We start from the raw sequence: 17,826 nt of genomic DNA on the forward strand, positions 1-17,826 counted from the left end.
CAATCAGTTGCTCTTGAACTCTTTTTAGGTGCTACATTACTCTGACTCAGTCTCTTCACTTGATCATGGGAGGTGCTCCTGCTGGCCCAGCAGGTACTGGAAAGACTGAAACAACTAAAGATTTAGGACGTGCCTTGGGAATCATGGTGTATGTATTTAACTGTTCAGAACAAATGGACTACAAATCATGCGGTAACATCTACAAAGGTTTATCACAGACTGGTGCATGGGGATGCTTTGATGAGTTCAATCGTATCTCAGTCGAAGTGTTGTCTGTGGTAGCTGTACAGGTGAGTTTTAATGCACCTTCTCAAATCATGAAATGCTAGTGACAGCAAATACCATGCAATTGAATGATAGCAACATGTTGTATTGAAAAAAATGTATGAGAGATGGTTATGATTCTATATAAGAACTGTTTTTGTGGGGGGGGGGGGTGAATTGTCCTTACCCAACCTAGAAATGAATATATTTACATGAACAATGACAGACAAGCTGAATGACTATGTACACAATGTTTTTAATCACAGGTCAAGTCTGTACAGGATGCCATCCGTGACAAGAAATCTCGCTTCCTGTTCCAAGGGGAGGAAATCTCCATTGTGCACAGTGTTGGTATCTTCATCACCATGAACCCTGGTTATGCTGGACGTACTGAATTGCCAGAAAACTTGAAAGCACTATTCAGGCCATGTGCTATGGTTGTACCTGATTTTGAATTGATTTGTGAAATCATGTTGGTGGCAGAAGGTTTCCTTGATGCCAGACTCCTGGCACGTAAATTTATCACTCTTTACACATTGTGTAAAGAATTGCTGTCCAAACAGGTGCGTTTTAAGTATTATTTTGGCTATTCTTAGTAGTTACTTGTCCAAAAAGAAGACTAACAATTACATATAACTGCTCAAATTCATGTTGGAAAAACTGTTTCCATCAGCTTTTTATACATTTATATATTATGGCTTCTGTTGTCATTCACACATTATCCATGTCAGTCAAACACCAAACACCTAATTCAATTTTCTTTTTCATAAAGGATCATTATGATTGGGGTTTGCGTGCTATCAAATCTGTATTGGTAGTTGCTGGTGCCCTGAAGAGAAGTGATCCAAACAGACCAGAAGATCAAGTGTTGATGAGAGCCTTGCGTGATTTCAACATTCCTAAAATTGTTTCTGATGATACCCCTGTCTTTATGGGTCTGATTGGTGACTTGTTCCCTGCATTGGATGTACCTCGTAAGAGAGACTTAGATTTTGAGAAGTTAGTCAAGCAGTCAATCATAGACCTGAAACTACAACCAGAAGATAACTTTATCTTAAAGGTTGTGCAGTTGGAAGAATTACTGAACGTCCGTCACTCTGTGTTTGTTCTTGGAAATGCTGGCACAGGAAAAAGTCAGGTAAATTTGTTGAAAGTGTTAGTGAAAAATCTGTTTCTTTGCTCATCAGTCTTTATTAGTCCCCGTTCGGACGCAGTCCGAAAACGGGGACTTATGTTTTGCCCTGTGTGCGTCCGTCCGTCCGTCCGTGATCACCTGTATCTCGAACATGCATGGACCGATTAAGTTCAAACTTCACTCATACATCACACATTATATGGGACATATGCACATAGCCGATAGCCGAATAGCGGCCATTTTAAGGCCGAAAATGCATCAAAATCGCACATTTTCACCATTCCGGACCCGGATCTCAGTTATGCATGGACGGATTTTGTTCAAATTTGGTACATACATTAAACATAATAGGACCTTGATGCACGTCATTTTTTTTTTGGATCGGATTCGAAATGGCCGACTGGCGGCCATTTTGTTTTAGAGAATTCAGTTCTGGATTCGTATCTGAGACATGCTTGGATTGATCGAGTTCAAACTTCACACACACAAGGTACATCATGTCACGAATATGTATGTGCATTTGTTTCATGATCTCATTAACGATAGCCAAATGGCGACCGCTTTAAGGCCGAAAATGCATTGAAATCGCACATTTTCACCATTCCGGACCCGGATCTCAGTTATGCATGGACGGATTTTGTTCAAATTTGGTACATACATTAAACATAATAGGACCTTGATGCACGTCATTTTTTTTTTCGGATCAAGTTCGAAATAGCCGACTGGCGGCCATTTTGTTTTAAAGAATTCAGTTCTGGATTCGTATCCGAGACATGTCTGGATTGATCAAGTTCAAACTTCACACACACAAGGTACATCATGTCACAAATATGTATGTGCATTTGTTTCATGATCTGCTTAACAATAGCGGAATGATGGCCATTTTAAGGCCGAAAATGCATCAAAATCACGTATTTTCATTATTCCAGAACCGGATCTCAGTCATGCATGGATGGATGGATTTTGTTCAGATTTAGCACAATGTGTTGTACATATGCAGGTGCATTTCGGTCATGATCTGCTTTGAATGTATATGTCACTCAAATATGAACGGAACGGGGATGTGTCATTGACAATGACTTGTTTTTGACTGTAATTACTCAATCGATGTCACTATGATGGCATTTTAATTGATTCTTCTTGAAATATTCAACACTATAATTATGGTTGTTTTAAATGTAGGTATTGAAAACGTTGAATAAAACTTATGCTAATATGAAGCGCAGACCTGTATGGCACGACTTGAACCCAAAGGCCGTCACTAATGATGAATTGTTCGGAATAATTAATCCGGCAACAAGAGAATGGAAAGATGGTAAGTATGACTGCACCATGGGCTACACATATTTTTCAACCAATCAGCTTCTAATGGCTTTGTGTAGTTTGATTGTAACAGACTAGAATTTGTCAATACTCAGTGTATTGAGTAGAGATTAAATATGCTGTATTCATGTTCATAGATGTATAGATCATAGTAACTGATGTAGATGTTCGTTGTTATGTTTTCTTTAGGTCTTTTCTCCACTACCATGCGTGATTTAAGTAATGTCACCCATGATGGACCAAAATGGATTGTACTGGATGGTGACATTGACCCCATGTGGATTGAATCTCTAAACACTGTTATGGATGACAACAAAGTGTTGACATTGGCTAGTAACGAACGTATCCCACTAACACCATCTATGCGTCTTTTATTTGAAATCAGTCACTTGAAGACTGCAACCCCAGCCACTGTATCAAGAGCTGGAATCCTCTTCATCAATCCATCTGATCTTGGCTGGAATCCGTGAGTTACTTTTAGATGTCTTAGTATATGTCAATTTAATAGAAATTTATTTAACTGTTTGAACTTCAAAGTCAATTGTTGTCACCTTACACAAAATAACCCAGCATCAAGAAGAATGTTGCACGAGATTTATTGCGAGAAAAATTATACCGTTAAACATAAGAACTGGACGACAAATATTGATAATCAACCTATTGATGCACTCATATATATTTTTCAGTACTAGCAATATTAACCAAATATTCTTTTATTCGCATTGCAGAGTTATAACTAGCTGGATTGACACCCGTGAAGACCAGTCACAGAGAGCCAATCTTACCATCCTGTTTGACAAGTATTTGCCATTATGTTTGGAAACCATGCGCTTCCGTTTTAAAAAGATTACTCCAATCACAGGTACAGCAAGCATTCAGTCGTAAATTTTTCACTCTTTCAAATTAATTCACAGCTATCATTTTTTCACAGAAAATTCAAATTTTATCTTTTCTTCCTTTCAGAACAAAGCATGGTGATGATGCTATGCTATTTGTTAGAAGTATTGTTGACACCAACGAACACACCCCCTGACTGTCCGAAGGAATTATATGAATTGTACTTTGTGTTTGCTTGTGTCTGGGCATTTGGTGGAGCCATGTTCCAGGATCAACTGGTTGATTATCGAGTGGAATTCTCCAAATGGTGGGTGACAGAATTCAAGACTATTAAATTCCCAAGTGCAGGCACAGTCTTTGATTATTATATTGATGCAGAAACCCACAAATTTGTGTCATGGGCGGAGTTGGTTCCTAACTTTGAATTGGATCCTGAAATGCCTTTACAGGTAGGTTATTTGTTTATGTTTGTGTGCATAAATTTTTAAGTGTTGACTCTATAAAAATGTACTTTGAATTCTTGAGGTTTGTTGTTTGGATGTGAATTTGGAATAGATTCAAGGAAAAACAGATTTTCTATTTCTGTTCATCATACATCACAGATTAAATGTATATACATATAAATTTGTTCTTTAATTTCTCAGGCTGTATTAGTACACACCTCGGAAACCATCCGTTTGAAATATTTCATGGACTTGTTGATGGAAATGGGAAGACCTTGCATGTTAGTTGGTAATGCTGGTCTTGGCAAAAGTGTACTTGTTGGTGATAAGCTTGGTAATTTGTCTGATGACTACATGGTTGCCAATGTACCGTTCAACTACTACACCACATCAGCTATGTTACAAGGTGTTCTGGAGAAACCATTAGAGAAGAAAGCTGGTCGTAACTATGGGCCACCTGGCACCAAAAAACTTATCTATTTCATTGATGACATGAACATGCCTATGGTGAGTAACTTGCTTCTTATTTCAACATATTGAATGCTTAAAAATAGACTCAAACAACAGTGACAAGATTTTTGATAATCTCACTATTTATTTTAACCACATAGACATAAATGCACGTTAATTTTATCTGCATTCTCTGTGATAAATAACAATGGTTTATAACTAGACATGCAGGAGTTCTTAACTTTCTACTGCCCATAAATCAGCATAGGCAAACTACTGAAACTATTTATCTTTACAAATAGGTTCATTCCTAATGTATTGTTTTGTTATCTTAAGTTTTTAAGGTCATGTTTTACCACCCCCACCCCCGGACTCCCATGTATAAACTCTAATCCGTGTACAGTAATGTTATGTTTATTTCAAATTTTTTCCAAATTTCATTTTTTTCACCTATTTTGTATAACAATAAGTAATCTATTCAAAAATAATATGAAAAAATTCCAAAGACTATTGATCAACCTTAATATGTTTAATTTTTTTAGGTTGATACATATGGTACAGTGCAACCACACACGCTTATCCGTCAGCATATGGACTACAAGCATTGGTACGATCGCAATAAATTGACACTGAAAGACATCCATAACTGCCAATATGTTGCTTGCATGAATCCAACATCTGGCAGCTTCACCATCAATCCACGTCTACAGCGTCATTTCTGTGTATTTGCTCTCAGTTTCCCTGGGCAAGATGCATTGAAAGCAATCTATTCCAGTATTTTGTCACAACATCTGCTTCTAAATAGCTTCCCTCAAGCACTTCAAAAGATGGCTGTAACAATCGTAGATGGTGCTCTGGAAGTGCACAAGAAGGTGACATCTACTTTCTTGCCAACTGCTGTTAAATTCCACTATGTATTCAACTTGAGAGATTTGTCAAATATTTTCCAGGTAAGTTTAGTTTTAAGTCATGATCTTAATACATGCCATGCCTTAAATAGTTTACATATACATGTAGTTAAATCCTTTAGCTTATGTACATCTAACAGTGCTATTGTATTTTATTTCAGGGTTTCTTATTCTCCATGCCTGATTGCTTGAAGGCACCAGTTGATTTTGTTCGTTTATGGCTTCATGAATCTGAAAGAGTTTATGGTGATAAACTGATTGATGATAAAGATATAGAAGCGTTTGCAAAACTTAAATTTGATTATGCTAAGAAATATTTTGAGGTAAGTTATTATGGTGTGTTGCACAATAACCAAATTTTATTCAATGAAGCAAAGAACAAATATGGTATCATTTTCAAGTACATATGTAATAAGATAATAAGTATGAAATTTGTTAATTTTAGCATTTTTGTATCTATAGGCATTTATGATAATATTGTTTGGTTGATCTTCCATTACATTTTTTTAGGAAATCGATGATGAAGCTCTACAAGCAAAACCTAACATCTTTTGCCATTTCGCGAGTGGAATAGGGGAACCCAAATATCTCCAAGTGGAAGGATGGGATTCTCTGAGTAAAATCCTGGTAGAAGCTTTGGACAGTTATAATGAAATCAATGCTGTCATGAACCTTGTACTTTTTGAAGATGCAATGTTCCATGTATGTCGCATTAACCGTATTTTAGAATCTCCACGTGGTAATGCTCTTCTTGTTGGTGTTGGTGGTAGTGGTAAGCAGAGTTTGGCTCGTCTGGCATCTTATATCAGCAGTTTAGATGTTTTCCAAATTACACTTAGAAAAGGTTATAGTATCCCCGATCTTAAGGTAAGGATAGTTTTGTATACATTTCTTGTGTCTTTCACCTAAAAAAAAAACTATGAAAACATGCATGCAGAACATGAAAAGTTCAACACTGATTTTGAAACATTAAATTTGCTCTGGATTTGCACATAGATAAGGTGAATCAGTTATGCTACAAATGTATATACAATTTTTATGCTCAAGACTATTAGAAGGCATACAAATTTACATTTCCACAACAAAACAGAAGTAAATATTGAACAGTCAGGCACTTAAACTCTGGAATCACAATTAAATTTGTTGTTTTATTTTCATTCACAGCTTGATTTAGCTGCACAGTATATCAAAGCAGGCCTCAAGAACGTTGGTACAGTATTCCTAATGACCGACGCCCAGGTTTCTGATGAGAAATTCCTGGTATTGATCAATGATTTGTTGGCATCTGGTGAAATTCCCGATCTGTTCCCAGATGATGAAATTGAAAATATTATCGGCGGCATTAGGAATGAAGTCAAAGGAGCAGGCCTGTTGGATACTAGAGAAAACTGTTGGAAATTCTTCATTGACAGAGTTAGAAGACAATTGAAAGTATGTGTAAATAATAAATTCTTAATGTTAACTTAATGCTATATATAAAAAAAACTTCTGCAAGTTAGCCCTTTTTTTTAACTAGCAATCTTACTTAACTAAAAAAAATGTTCTGATTTGCTATTGTTTGCAGGTGGTTTTGTGTTTCTCTCCCGTTGGTACAACTCTTAGAGTAAGAAGTCGGAAATTCCCTGCCGTTGTTAACTGTACTTGCATTGATTGGTTCCATGAATGGCCACAACAGGCATTGAACTCTGTGAGTCAGAGATTCTTGGAAGACATTGAACTTCTCACAGTAAGTATGGTTTACTCATTTCAAGCATATTTTCTTGGATTTGTTTTATTGATCTCCTGTAGTGAATATAATGAATAAAGCATTCAAAAACATTTCAATGCAATCACAAGGGATGTTAATACACGCTGAAAGAAAGATATAACTACTATATTCTGTAATAATAGCCACCTCCTGTGACAACCAACACTTGCTGATAACTCACTGAACAGAAGACTGTTAAAACATCAATTGTTTTGTTTTCATTTTTTTGTAAAGCACTAAGGCAAACCATTTTAATAGACATGTATAGAGCTCTGTTATCTGATGTTGAATTTAATAGTCAGATAAGTATAACAGTTTGCAAATCTCTCATTCTTTTTATTATTTTCAATTATCTACACAGCCCGAGTTGAAAGTTTCCATTGCAGAGTTTATGGCATATGTGCACACCAGTGTCAATGATATCAGCAAAATGTATCTGCAGAATGAAAAGCGATATAACTATACTACACCCAAAAGCTTTCTTGAGCAAATTAAACTATATGACAGTTTGCTGCAAATGAAGAGTAAGGAATTGACTGGAAAGATGGAACGTCTTGAAAATGGTCTCACAAAATTACAGAGCACTGCATCTCAGGTATGTGAATCTGGAAATACTATCAATCAGTGTGTATTCTAATTTAATTTGTAATAGTTTTGAAATGCTTTGAATATTTAGCAATGAAAAAAAAAGCATTTTTACATTTAACAAAATAAATTTTAACTAACTTAGGTGGATGACCTTAAAGCTAAATTGGCTGCCCAAGAAGTTGAACTCAAACAGAAAAATGAGGATGCAGACAAGCTTATCCAGAGAGTTGGCATTGAAACTGAGAAGGTCAGCAAAGAGAAGATGATTGCTGATGAAGAAGAGAAAAAAGTTGCTGTCATCAATGAGGAAGTCTCAAAGAAGCAGAGAGATTGTGAGGCAGATTTAGCTAAAGCAGAGCCTGCTCTTATTGCTGCTCAAGAAGCTTTGAATACATTGAATAAAGTAAGAGAAATCTTTTTCTTTATTTTATAACTTTTTATTTTTAATAGAATATAAAAAAATATGAATTCAAACCATTATTAGGATACAAACTGGCCATATTAATAATATGAGGTTATTACGAGGATTTCGCAAAGTATGCATGATGACAGTACAGCGAGCGTATCGATTGGGGCTGCCATGTTTGATTTTACTATTAGAGGACGCTTATGCATGTAATCATATTTCCTCAAAATTATGGCATTACCCCAAAATTACGGCATGCTGTAATTTATGGCGTTACGGTGACAGAAGTATAAATATGCTGTATTTAACTTTTGTTTTTCTAACAGAACAACTTGACAGAGTTGAAGTCTTTTGGTTCCCCACCTGGTGCGGTAGTAAATGTAGTTGCAGGTGTAATGGTATTGTTAGCACCCAATGGAAAAATTCCCAAAGATAGAAGCTGGAAAGCTGGTAAAGTTATGATGGGAAAAGTAGATAGTTTCTTAGATCAGCTGGTTAACTATGACAAAGAAAATATCCATGAGAATTGTCTAAAGGCGATCAGACCTTATATAGATAATCCTGAATTTGATGCTGACTTTATCCGCAGCAAGTCTGCTGCAGCTGCTGGTCTCTGTGCCTGGGTTATCAATATTGTTAGTTTCTATGAGGTGTTTAGTGATGTAGAACCTAAGAGAATTGCCCTGAATCAAGCAAATGCAGAATTGCAAGCGGCCCAGGATAAGTTGACTACTATCAAGAACAAGATTGCTGAACTAGATGCCAGTTTAGCAGTATTGACATCTGAATTTGAAACTGCAACCGCAGCTAAACTGAAGTGTCAACAGGAAGCAGAATCCACAGCCAAAACAATTGAATTGGCCAACAGACTTGTAGGCGGTCTCGCTTCAGAGAATGTCCGATGGGCTGAATCTGTCTCAAATTTCAAAGAGCAGGAAAAGACACTGCGTAAGTATACACATGAGATGGTTTGTCATTTATCTTGGAGTTTTTCAGACAGCATATTAGAATGTGATCCACAGCTACAAAATACATTCTGCCCCATAGGTTTACTGAGCACATTGCCGCTTGACGCCATTTTTTAGCTTTTCTCCCATCAAAGATGAGAGGATGGAGCTCTTTATATTGGCGACTGTCCATTGTCATCCCTTAACAAGTTCCATTTTTGAAAACTACCAGCCCAATTACTTTACTACTTTACATGGTGTCCTTGGGGTGGACCTCTTTGAGATTTGTTTATTTTGTGACGAAAACTTCAAATCTTTAATTTTTAGCGAATACTAATTTAGTTTTTCAACCTTGTGTGCATCATTTATAACATTTGTAACTACCAGTAGTTGCAAAATTAATTAGTATCTAGGTCAACAACTATTCATTTCTTTTTTGTTTGCACAATACAACAGTTCATTATTTACCAAAATGTTATATTTTTGTGCATTCATTGGTTCTGCTCGTTCAAAAAGTTAATTGAATTATTACTTCGTTTCTTTTCTGTAGCTGGTGATGTGTTGTTAATCACAGCATTTGTGTCCTACATTGGTTGCTTTACCAAGCCATATCGTCTAGACTTGATTGATGATAAGTGGCTTCCACATCTGAAAGGACTTAAGGAACCAATTCCAATAACTGAAGGATTAGATCCTCTCACAATGCTGACTGATGATGCTGCCATTGCCACGTGGAATAATGAAGGTCTACCCAGTGATCGAATGTCTACAGAAAATGCTACTATTTTAACCAACTGTGAGCGATGGCCCCTCATGGTTGATCCACAGTTGCAGGGTATCAAGTGGATCAAGAAGAAGTATGGAGAGGATCTGCGAGTAGTACGTCTTGGTCAGAGGGGTTACCTTGATACCATCGAAAGAGCTATTTCTTCGGGTGACACTGTACTAATAGAGAACTTAGAGGAGGATATGGACCCTGTATTAGACCCTGTACTTGGTAGAAATACCATCAAGAAAGGAAGGTTGGTCATCCACCATTCTCATATAAAAGTTGCATAATTGTCTTTCCATTGAATTACAGTCAATCTGATTCTGATCATTTATCCCTTATGCGTCATTCAGGTACATCAAGATTGGTGACAAGGAAGTGGAGTACAATTCAGATTTCCGACTCATCCTGCATACCAAATTAGCCAATCCTCATTACAAGCCTGAAATGCAGGCCCAGACCACCTTAATCAACTTCACCGTAACAAAGGATGGTTTGGAAGATCAGCTGTTAGCTGATGTAGTAGCTAAAGAAAGACCTGATCTTGAAAAACTTAAATCTGATCTAACAAAGCAACAGAATGACTTTAAGATCATCCTGAAAGAACTAGAGGATAATTTGCTGTCTCGTCTCTCGGCTGCTGAAGGGAACTTCCTTGGTGATACAGCATTGGTTGAAAATCTGGAAACAACTAAGCGTACAGCTGCTGAAATTGAAATCAAAGTAGAAGAAGCGAAAGGGACCGAGCTGAAGATCAACGAAGCTCGTGAACTGTACCGCCCTGCTGCAGCCCGAGCTTCATTGATCTATTTCATCCTGAATGATCTCAACAAAATCAACCCAATCTATCAATTCTCACTTAAGGTAGGTAATTGCATTACAGATTTAAGGGTAATAATGAGTTGTAATCATACTTTTTAGCTTCTTAATCATTTTATATTTAAATTACAGAAGTGACAATTATAGTGGCAGTGCAACTATCATTTGTGTAGCAAGTGAATCCTTTTTTGGCTGTTGCTGGGCACAATGATTAATAGTAGATACCATATCTGTAAATAGCATCAAACACACGCAGAACAAAAACACAATTTTTTTAGCAAAAAAAATTACACATTAAAGTTGTGTACCCTTAGATCATTCAGAAGGCTTTATTGGGTTCTTAGAACTCATTAAGTCACCAGTACACATTTTATAGTATGATTATGTGTAAATTGCAGAATGTCTTTCATTCAAAACAATTTGGAACAAAGGTAAATCACTATTTATAAGCAAATAACAATAAAATGGGAAGCTGCACCGATTTCTGGCATTCAGAAGTGCTGAAAATTGTAAATTGAGCTTTTAGTGCACATAACTTTCGTCGTACAAAGTGGTACAAATTCAGACCATTGGCTGTTTGACATACATGTAGTAGTCATAGTACCTAAATAAAGTATGATGAATGATCGGTGTATTGCAGCCTTTACAACAATGTATCAGTAAATATATTAATTATTGTGCATTGTTGCACATACTAGTATAAAACTGCATTACAGTTGGCATAGCCCTTTTGCATGTGTAATTTATTTTTATACTGTAGTAAATTTTCATTCCATTCATGAATTCTAATAATGTGCATATTCATATTCACCTCCTAACTTGCTCTTCTTTCTCAAATTTCAGGCATTCAGTGTTGTGTTTGCCAAGGCTATTGAAAGAGCTGAGCCTGCAGAAGAAGTAAAAGAAAGAGTGAACAACTTAATTGACTCTATAAGTTACTCAGTATTTATGTACACTTCCCGTGGTCTCTTTGAAGCCGACAAGCTCATCTTCACCACTCAGCTGGCTTTGCAGGTATGTATCATTTTCACATTTAGTTGGGATGTAATAATAAAACAAGTCTATCATGTGAAAATTGTTCATGAATAAACTTTGAATTGTACAACACTTATCTTGGGAGCATGTTTCGGCTATCAATTTGAAAAAAACTTTTGGCCCAATGGCAATACTAGATAATTGGTTAAATTTCTGTCAACTTGGTATTTGAAGCCATATACAAATTTTAATACAACTTCGAAAAAAAAGTTTTAATTGATGAATTTTATTTAGGACAATCATATATTGTATGCTAACTATTTGTTTTAAACATAATCATATGAATTTCTACTTATTCCTGTCATTGATTTTGGAAAATAGTAACCATGGTAAAGTAAGAGAATTAGTCTGTCTGCCTACAATGTAGGTCATACTACCGTTACTGTTAATAATTAGAAGCCTCTGAACTCAATGATCAAAATTGTACAGCATCTGTAAGGGTTCCAAAACTTAATGTTAGGTTCACATGGATGGATTTCAATCAAACTTGGCACATCCTGTAAATGCATTAAATATTCAATGGGTTTTAATTTTGTTATTCTCTCTGATAAGTAAATTCTGCTAAATTAAATCTATGTGAACATGTAGAATAAGAACAAAACTCATTGTTTCCTTGACAAATTAAAACACAGTAAATATGCTTAAAATAGTAAAATTAAATGTCAGTGAAAATAAATGATTTTACAGTACATACATCATGAGACTTTGATGCAAATCTTTTTTATTTTATGGATCATATTCAAAATGGCTGACTGGTGTCCCTTTTGTTTAAAAAAAAATCTGTTCCAGAGCCATATCTACTGACATGCCTGGATGCATATGCACATGTATTACACAACTGGATCTATGTAACTTCTATACACAGCTTTTCATTTCAGTTTTGTTTAATATTATTTCACAATTACTTTTCATTACATTTATCATTCGTACTATTCCTCTTTTTCAGATCCTACTTGTGAAGAAAGAGATCAACCCTGTTGAACTAGAATTCTTGCTCCGATTCCCATCACAAATGAATGTTACTAGTCCAGTGGATTTCTTATCCAATTATTCATGGGGTGCTATCAAGGTAAGCATGCTTTACGCCATATGTGTATAATCTACAAGTTTTAGAATAATAGCGAAGAAGCTTCTTTAAAGTGTTTTTTTTTTTTTTTACATTATTTACATTTTTATTTATTTTGATCTACTTTCACAGTCCCTGGCTAATATGGAAGAGTTCCGCAATTTAGATCGTGATATTGAAGGCTCAGCGAAGAGATGGAAGAAGTTTGTGGAAAGTGAGTGTCCAGAAAAAGAGAAGTTTCCACAAGAATGGAAGAACAAATCAGCTTTACAGAAGTTGTGCATGATGAGACCTCTGCGTGCAGATCGTATGACCTATGCTGTCAGGTAAACACAATTTCAGCTCATACACTGTGATAAAATGTGTGAATGGTTTGATGTGGAAATTGAAACGCTGGCCAAGTGCATATCTGGTTTTCAAGAACATGAGTGAACCATGTTCATATTACAAATTTTGATTAAAAGGAAAAAAGTATTAAATAGTAATAGCTCAACTAGGACAATACTGTGATACAAATTAAAATTCTAATGGAAATATTTTCTTCTTGTGAAATAGGAATTTCATTGAAGAGAAGCTCGGCAACAAGTATGTTGACATCCGTAGTATTCCATTCTCTGAATCCTTTGAAGAGACAGGCCCTGCAACACCTGTATTCTTCATCTTATCACCTGGTGTGGATCCACTTAAAGATGTAGAGGCACAAGGCAAAAAATTGGGCTTTGGTATGAACAATGGCAACTTTCATAATGTATCACTTGGACAAGGTCAAGAAATTGTTGCTGAACAATGTATGGACCTGGCTGCCAAGGAAGGACACTGGGTTATCTTACAAGTAAGTGTTCTCTTTTTTTGTTTGGCTATCTTATCATGTATATCATAAAAACAATTATTATTATTTTCACTCTAACAAAAGGCAATGGCAATAAATTATGTATATGTCATAATCATTTTCATTGATTTTTCAGAATGTTCACTTGGTCGCTAAATGGCTTCCTACTCTGGAGAAAAAACTAGAAGCCTACGGTGAAGGTAGTCACGAGGATTATCGTGTTTTCATAAGTGCTGAACCAGCATCATCAGCAGAATTTCATATCATCCCACAAGGTATCCTTGAGTCTGCAATTAAAATTACCAATGAACCACCCACTGGAATGTTTGCCAACTTGCACAAGGCATTGTACAACTTTGACCAGGAAACCCTGGAGATGTGTGCCCGTGAAGTTGAGTTCAAGAGCATCCTGTTTGCTTTGTGCTACTTCCATGCTGTGGTTGCAGAAAGACGAAAGTTTGGTCCACAAGGTTGGAACAGGTCCTACCCATTCAACACTGGTGACTTAACAATTTCTGTCAATGTGTTGTACAATTATTTAGAGGCCAATGCTAAGGTTAGTCTAAATGCTTTATTGACCAATGTTGGGGACAGTAGTGGAGGGGGGAGGTTGGATTGGGTTCTGTGTTTGGCCTTGGATGCAACTTGAACTGATATTTCTAATGTTTGACATAAAAAATACAGTGGCTTTGTAAAATAATGTCAGTTATGTCTAATGTTTGTTGCAAACTATTAAGTAATTAATAATTCTCTGCTTGGCCATTCAGGACTGAAAATGATTCAATATAACTTGTCATTTTATATAAATATTCATATGTTCATTTTTATTTAGCACTGAATTTTATTAACGCTTTCAGGTACCTTGGGAAGATTTACGTTACCTGTTTGGTGAGATCATGTATGGAGGTCATATTACTGATGACTGGGATCGACGTCTCTGTCGAACCTACTTAGAAGAATACATGCATCCAGATATGTTGGAAAGCGAATTATATTTAGCACCAGGATTCCCCATTCCACCTAATTCAGACTACAAGGGTTACCATCAATATATTGATGAGATGTTGCCCCCAGAAAGTCCATATCTTTATGGTCTCCATCCAAATGCTGAAATTGGTTTCTTAACTCAATCAAGTGAAATTCTTTTCAAAACTGTTTTGGAAATGCAACCTCGTGACTCTGGTGCTGGTGAGGGTGCTGTCTCCAGAGAGGAAAAGGTGGGTAATATGGATGTCTATGGAATTATCTTGTAATATGTGTTTTATTTTTATACACAAATGGCGCAACTTTCATTCAAACTTTACTACAGAAATTCAATGAATCATCTATTAAAGGTTCATAATATGTAATCTATTTCATTGATTTATTTTGTAGTGATTGACAAAACAAAGTATTTGTTCGGTTTCTAATAGCACATTCAGTTGCAATCAATTGAAAAATTAAAGTTTTTTACCAATTATATAGGAGCAATTAGGTACCGGTAACTTGTTTGATACCAAAAAACACTGTATGACCAACTAATCATCTATGATTCGTATGAGTCAAAATATGAACCTCTTGCGTCTAATGTCAAAAGATGACCAGGGTTTTCTCTAAATCTTTGGTTCTCTCGACTGTAAAAAGTTGGCAGTAAAACTGTTTTTCAATGCATAGGTTTTGTAGGGGTGTAAGCCTGTCATTCAGGATATGGAGTTGACTAAATTACTGCCAACTGCCTACTACCTTTTACAGAAAACTCTTCTGAAAGAAGGGAGCAGTCAGATGTAATTTAGTAAAATTAATAATCAATATACTTGAAAACACCATCAATCAGAGACTTAATAATAATGAATCATTCTGTCTATGTTTTATAGGTAAAGACAATCTTAGACGAAGTAGTTGAGAAACTTCCAGAAGAGTTCAACATGGTAGAATTGTATGCGAAGACTGAAGAAAAGACACCATACACTGTTGTTGCTATTCAAGAATGTGAACGTATGAATGTATTAACAAATGAAATGAAAAGATCACTCAAAGAACTGGATTTGGGCCTTAAGGTGAGTATTGTCTTCTTTGTCTCTTTCACAATTGATTCCTCAAGCAACAGTTCTGTGATGGTGCTGCTTAAATATCTATTTGAACTAAAAAAAACATATTGTATTTGTTATGTGTGCTACTATGGTTATGATTATATGCATCTGTATTTCTCTTCTTCCCACAGGGTGAATTAACAATTACAACTGATATGGAAGATCTGAGCAATGCTTTGTTCTTAGATCAAATTCCTCCCACTTGGCAGCATCGTGCTTACCCAAGTACTTTTGGTATGTCCGCATGGTTCAGTGATCTCTTGTTGCGTATTCGTGAACTGGAACAATGGACATCAGACTTTGCATTGCCCAATGTTGTCTGGCTGTCTGGTCTCTTCAATCCCCAGTCCTTCCTCACAGCTATCATGCAGTCCACAGCTCGTAAGAATGAATGGCCACTGGATAAGATGACACTACAATGTGATGTAACAAAGAAAAGCAAAGAAGATTTCAGTGGTGCTCCTCGTGAAGGTTCTTACGTCCATGGACTGTATATGGAAGGGGCTCGTTGGGATACCCAGACCGGTATGCTTGCGGAAGCTCGACTCAAAGAACTTACTCCTGCCATGCCTGTTATCTTTATTCGTGCCATTACAGTAGATAAGATGGAAACCAGAAACATATATGAATGTCCTGTCTACAAGACAAAAATGCGTGGTCCAACATACGTCTGGACTTTCAACTTGAAGTCCAAGGAGAAGCCAAACAAGTGGACTCTTGGTGGTGTAGCTCTACTCCTCCAAGTTTAAAATCAAAATATGACCTAGTGTGCTCTCTACTCCTGGTTGATTTTGATTTTAAATATAACTGTTTTTGTTTTTGCTGAAAGAGAAAAAAAAAGTGTTTACCAATTTATGTCATCACAACATCCAAAACAATATGGATCGCTATGATTGAAAAAATTGTATGATGTACAATATTAGTGATTTATACTTTCTCTTTCTAATGATCAGATGAGTTCCGTCCATTTCATACTCATATTTTACTTAAACTCACCTTAATCCATTGCAGCTACACTGTACAGAAAATGTACATACTATTTAAGTACTTACAAGAATTATTTTTTGACCTAAAGCAAAACCATTTGCATCAAGAGAACTTGTTCCAAAATGGTCCAAAGATAAATAAAGTCTACAGCCCTGTGGCCAATCGAATAATTGTCTATTCTCAAGTTACTATAAAAATGGCCACTACTTTATTATTTTTTAGATCCAATTTACTTGTACATATGTTAATTCTTAATCCTTATCTATCCCAGGGTCATTGGATATATTCATGTTTATAGAGAAGGTGGTGTCCATTCTGTTCAGAAAATGTAAACGGGTCCATATTTTCAATAGTGTGGATTTTGTTACCTATTCAGGACATGTCCATTGATACTAGAAATAATAGGAATTAAACCAATTCACTCTGACAGTCCTGTAAATTCTGCATTCTGCTTTTATACATGTACTATAAAACAAACAGTTTGCAAGTTGTAATTATTTGGTACAAAATTTGTTATATCAATAAAAAGTTTGTTGTTTATATTATTCTATTAAATGTGAGTTTTTGTCTTATGTGTACAGAGCACAAAAGGAGGCAAATGTCATATGATGGAGGATGGATGGATGGATGTGTCAAATCTCATTCTACCAAATCCAGTTCAATCAAAGCATACATCTTGGGCATAATTTTGATAAGTCAACAAAAATCCTGTCAACAACTGCTCTTTGATTGGTCTAACTGGTAGTTGTTAGGGTTAGGTGGCCGCACAGACACATTAAGTAGAGATTCACTGGCTTCCAATATCTCAAGAACTGGGTAGATTGGAACAAATGCTTTGTGATTTACAAACTTAATTTCCGAAATAATGAACTATTTTCAGCATGCTTCTCAAGTACTAATCAAATTTCAGTGAAACTAAATACATAGATGTCACGGCACAATGCACAGATCTGACTGGTTTTAGGTTAATAATATTTGCATATTAATAACCAATTTGCATAATTAATCAATTTTCAGCTTTTTCAATATCTCAAGTCCTTATTTTATCTCCATGAATCTTGGTACATATATACTCTAATGCAATGATCTAATTAGTATTGGGTTTGTATAAATCCATAATAATTATCTAATTTGCATAATTTACTTTTTTGCTTTACAATTTTATTATCTGGAATTAGACTGAAAACTACAAACAAAAATCAAA

At 35.8% G+C, this 17,826-nt stretch overlaps 1 protein-coding gene across 1 annotated transcript in view; it reads left to right on the plus strand.

Moving 5' to 3' along the window:
- Positions 1-17,177, plus strand: part of LOC100372438 (dynein beta chain, ciliary-like) — a 31,366-nt gene extending 14,189 nt beyond the window's left edge. Inside the window, exons 25-50 of the mRNA XM_078013618.2 lie at positions 29-290; positions 531-827; positions 1,037-1,402; positions 2,582-2,714; positions 2,912-3,188; positions 3,451-3,584; positions 3,686-4,008; positions 4,204-4,509; positions 4,995-5,402; positions 5,522-5,683; positions 5,871-6,227; positions 6,525-6,791; positions 6,925-7,086; positions 7,469-7,702; positions 7,838-8,098; positions 8,428-9,049; positions 9,599-10,070; positions 10,171-10,681; positions 11,480-11,650; positions 12,618-12,740; positions 12,870-13,063; positions 13,293-13,569; positions 13,703-14,122; positions 14,424-14,783; positions 15,420-15,602; positions 15,767-17,177. Coding sequence (XP_077869744.1) covers positions 29-290; positions 531-827; positions 1,037-1,402; positions 2,582-2,714; positions 2,912-3,188; positions 3,451-3,584; positions 3,686-4,008; positions 4,204-4,509; positions 4,995-5,402; positions 5,522-5,683; positions 5,871-6,227; positions 6,525-6,791; positions 6,925-7,086; positions 7,469-7,702; positions 7,838-8,098; positions 8,428-9,049; positions 9,599-10,070; positions 10,171-10,681; positions 11,480-11,650; positions 12,618-12,740; positions 12,870-13,063; positions 13,293-13,569; positions 13,703-14,122; positions 14,424-14,783; positions 15,420-15,602; positions 15,767-16,384 — 7,900 coding nt within the window. The 3' untranslated portion in view covers positions 16,385-17,177. The remainder of the gene's footprint in view (positions 1-28; positions 291-530; positions 828-1,036; positions 1,403-2,581; positions 2,715-2,911; positions 3,189-3,450; positions 3,585-3,685; positions 4,009-4,203; positions 4,510-4,994; positions 5,403-5,521; positions 5,684-5,870; positions 6,228-6,524; positions 6,792-6,924; positions 7,087-7,468; positions 7,703-7,837; positions 8,099-8,427; positions 9,050-9,598; positions 10,071-10,170; positions 10,682-11,479; positions 11,651-12,617; positions 12,741-12,869; positions 13,064-13,292; positions 13,570-13,702; positions 14,123-14,423; positions 14,784-15,419; positions 15,603-15,766) is intronic.
- Positions 17,178-17,826: the final 649 nt, after the last annotated feature.

The sequence above is a fragment of the Saccoglossus kowalevskii genome, chromosome 8 (assembly GCF_978046115.1).
Source record: "Saccoglossus kowalevskii chromosome 8, keSacKowa6.1, whole genome shotgun sequence".
NCBI classification, from domain to species: Eukaryota; Metazoa; Hemichordata; class Enteropneusta; family Harrimaniidae; genus Saccoglossus; species Saccoglossus kowalevskii.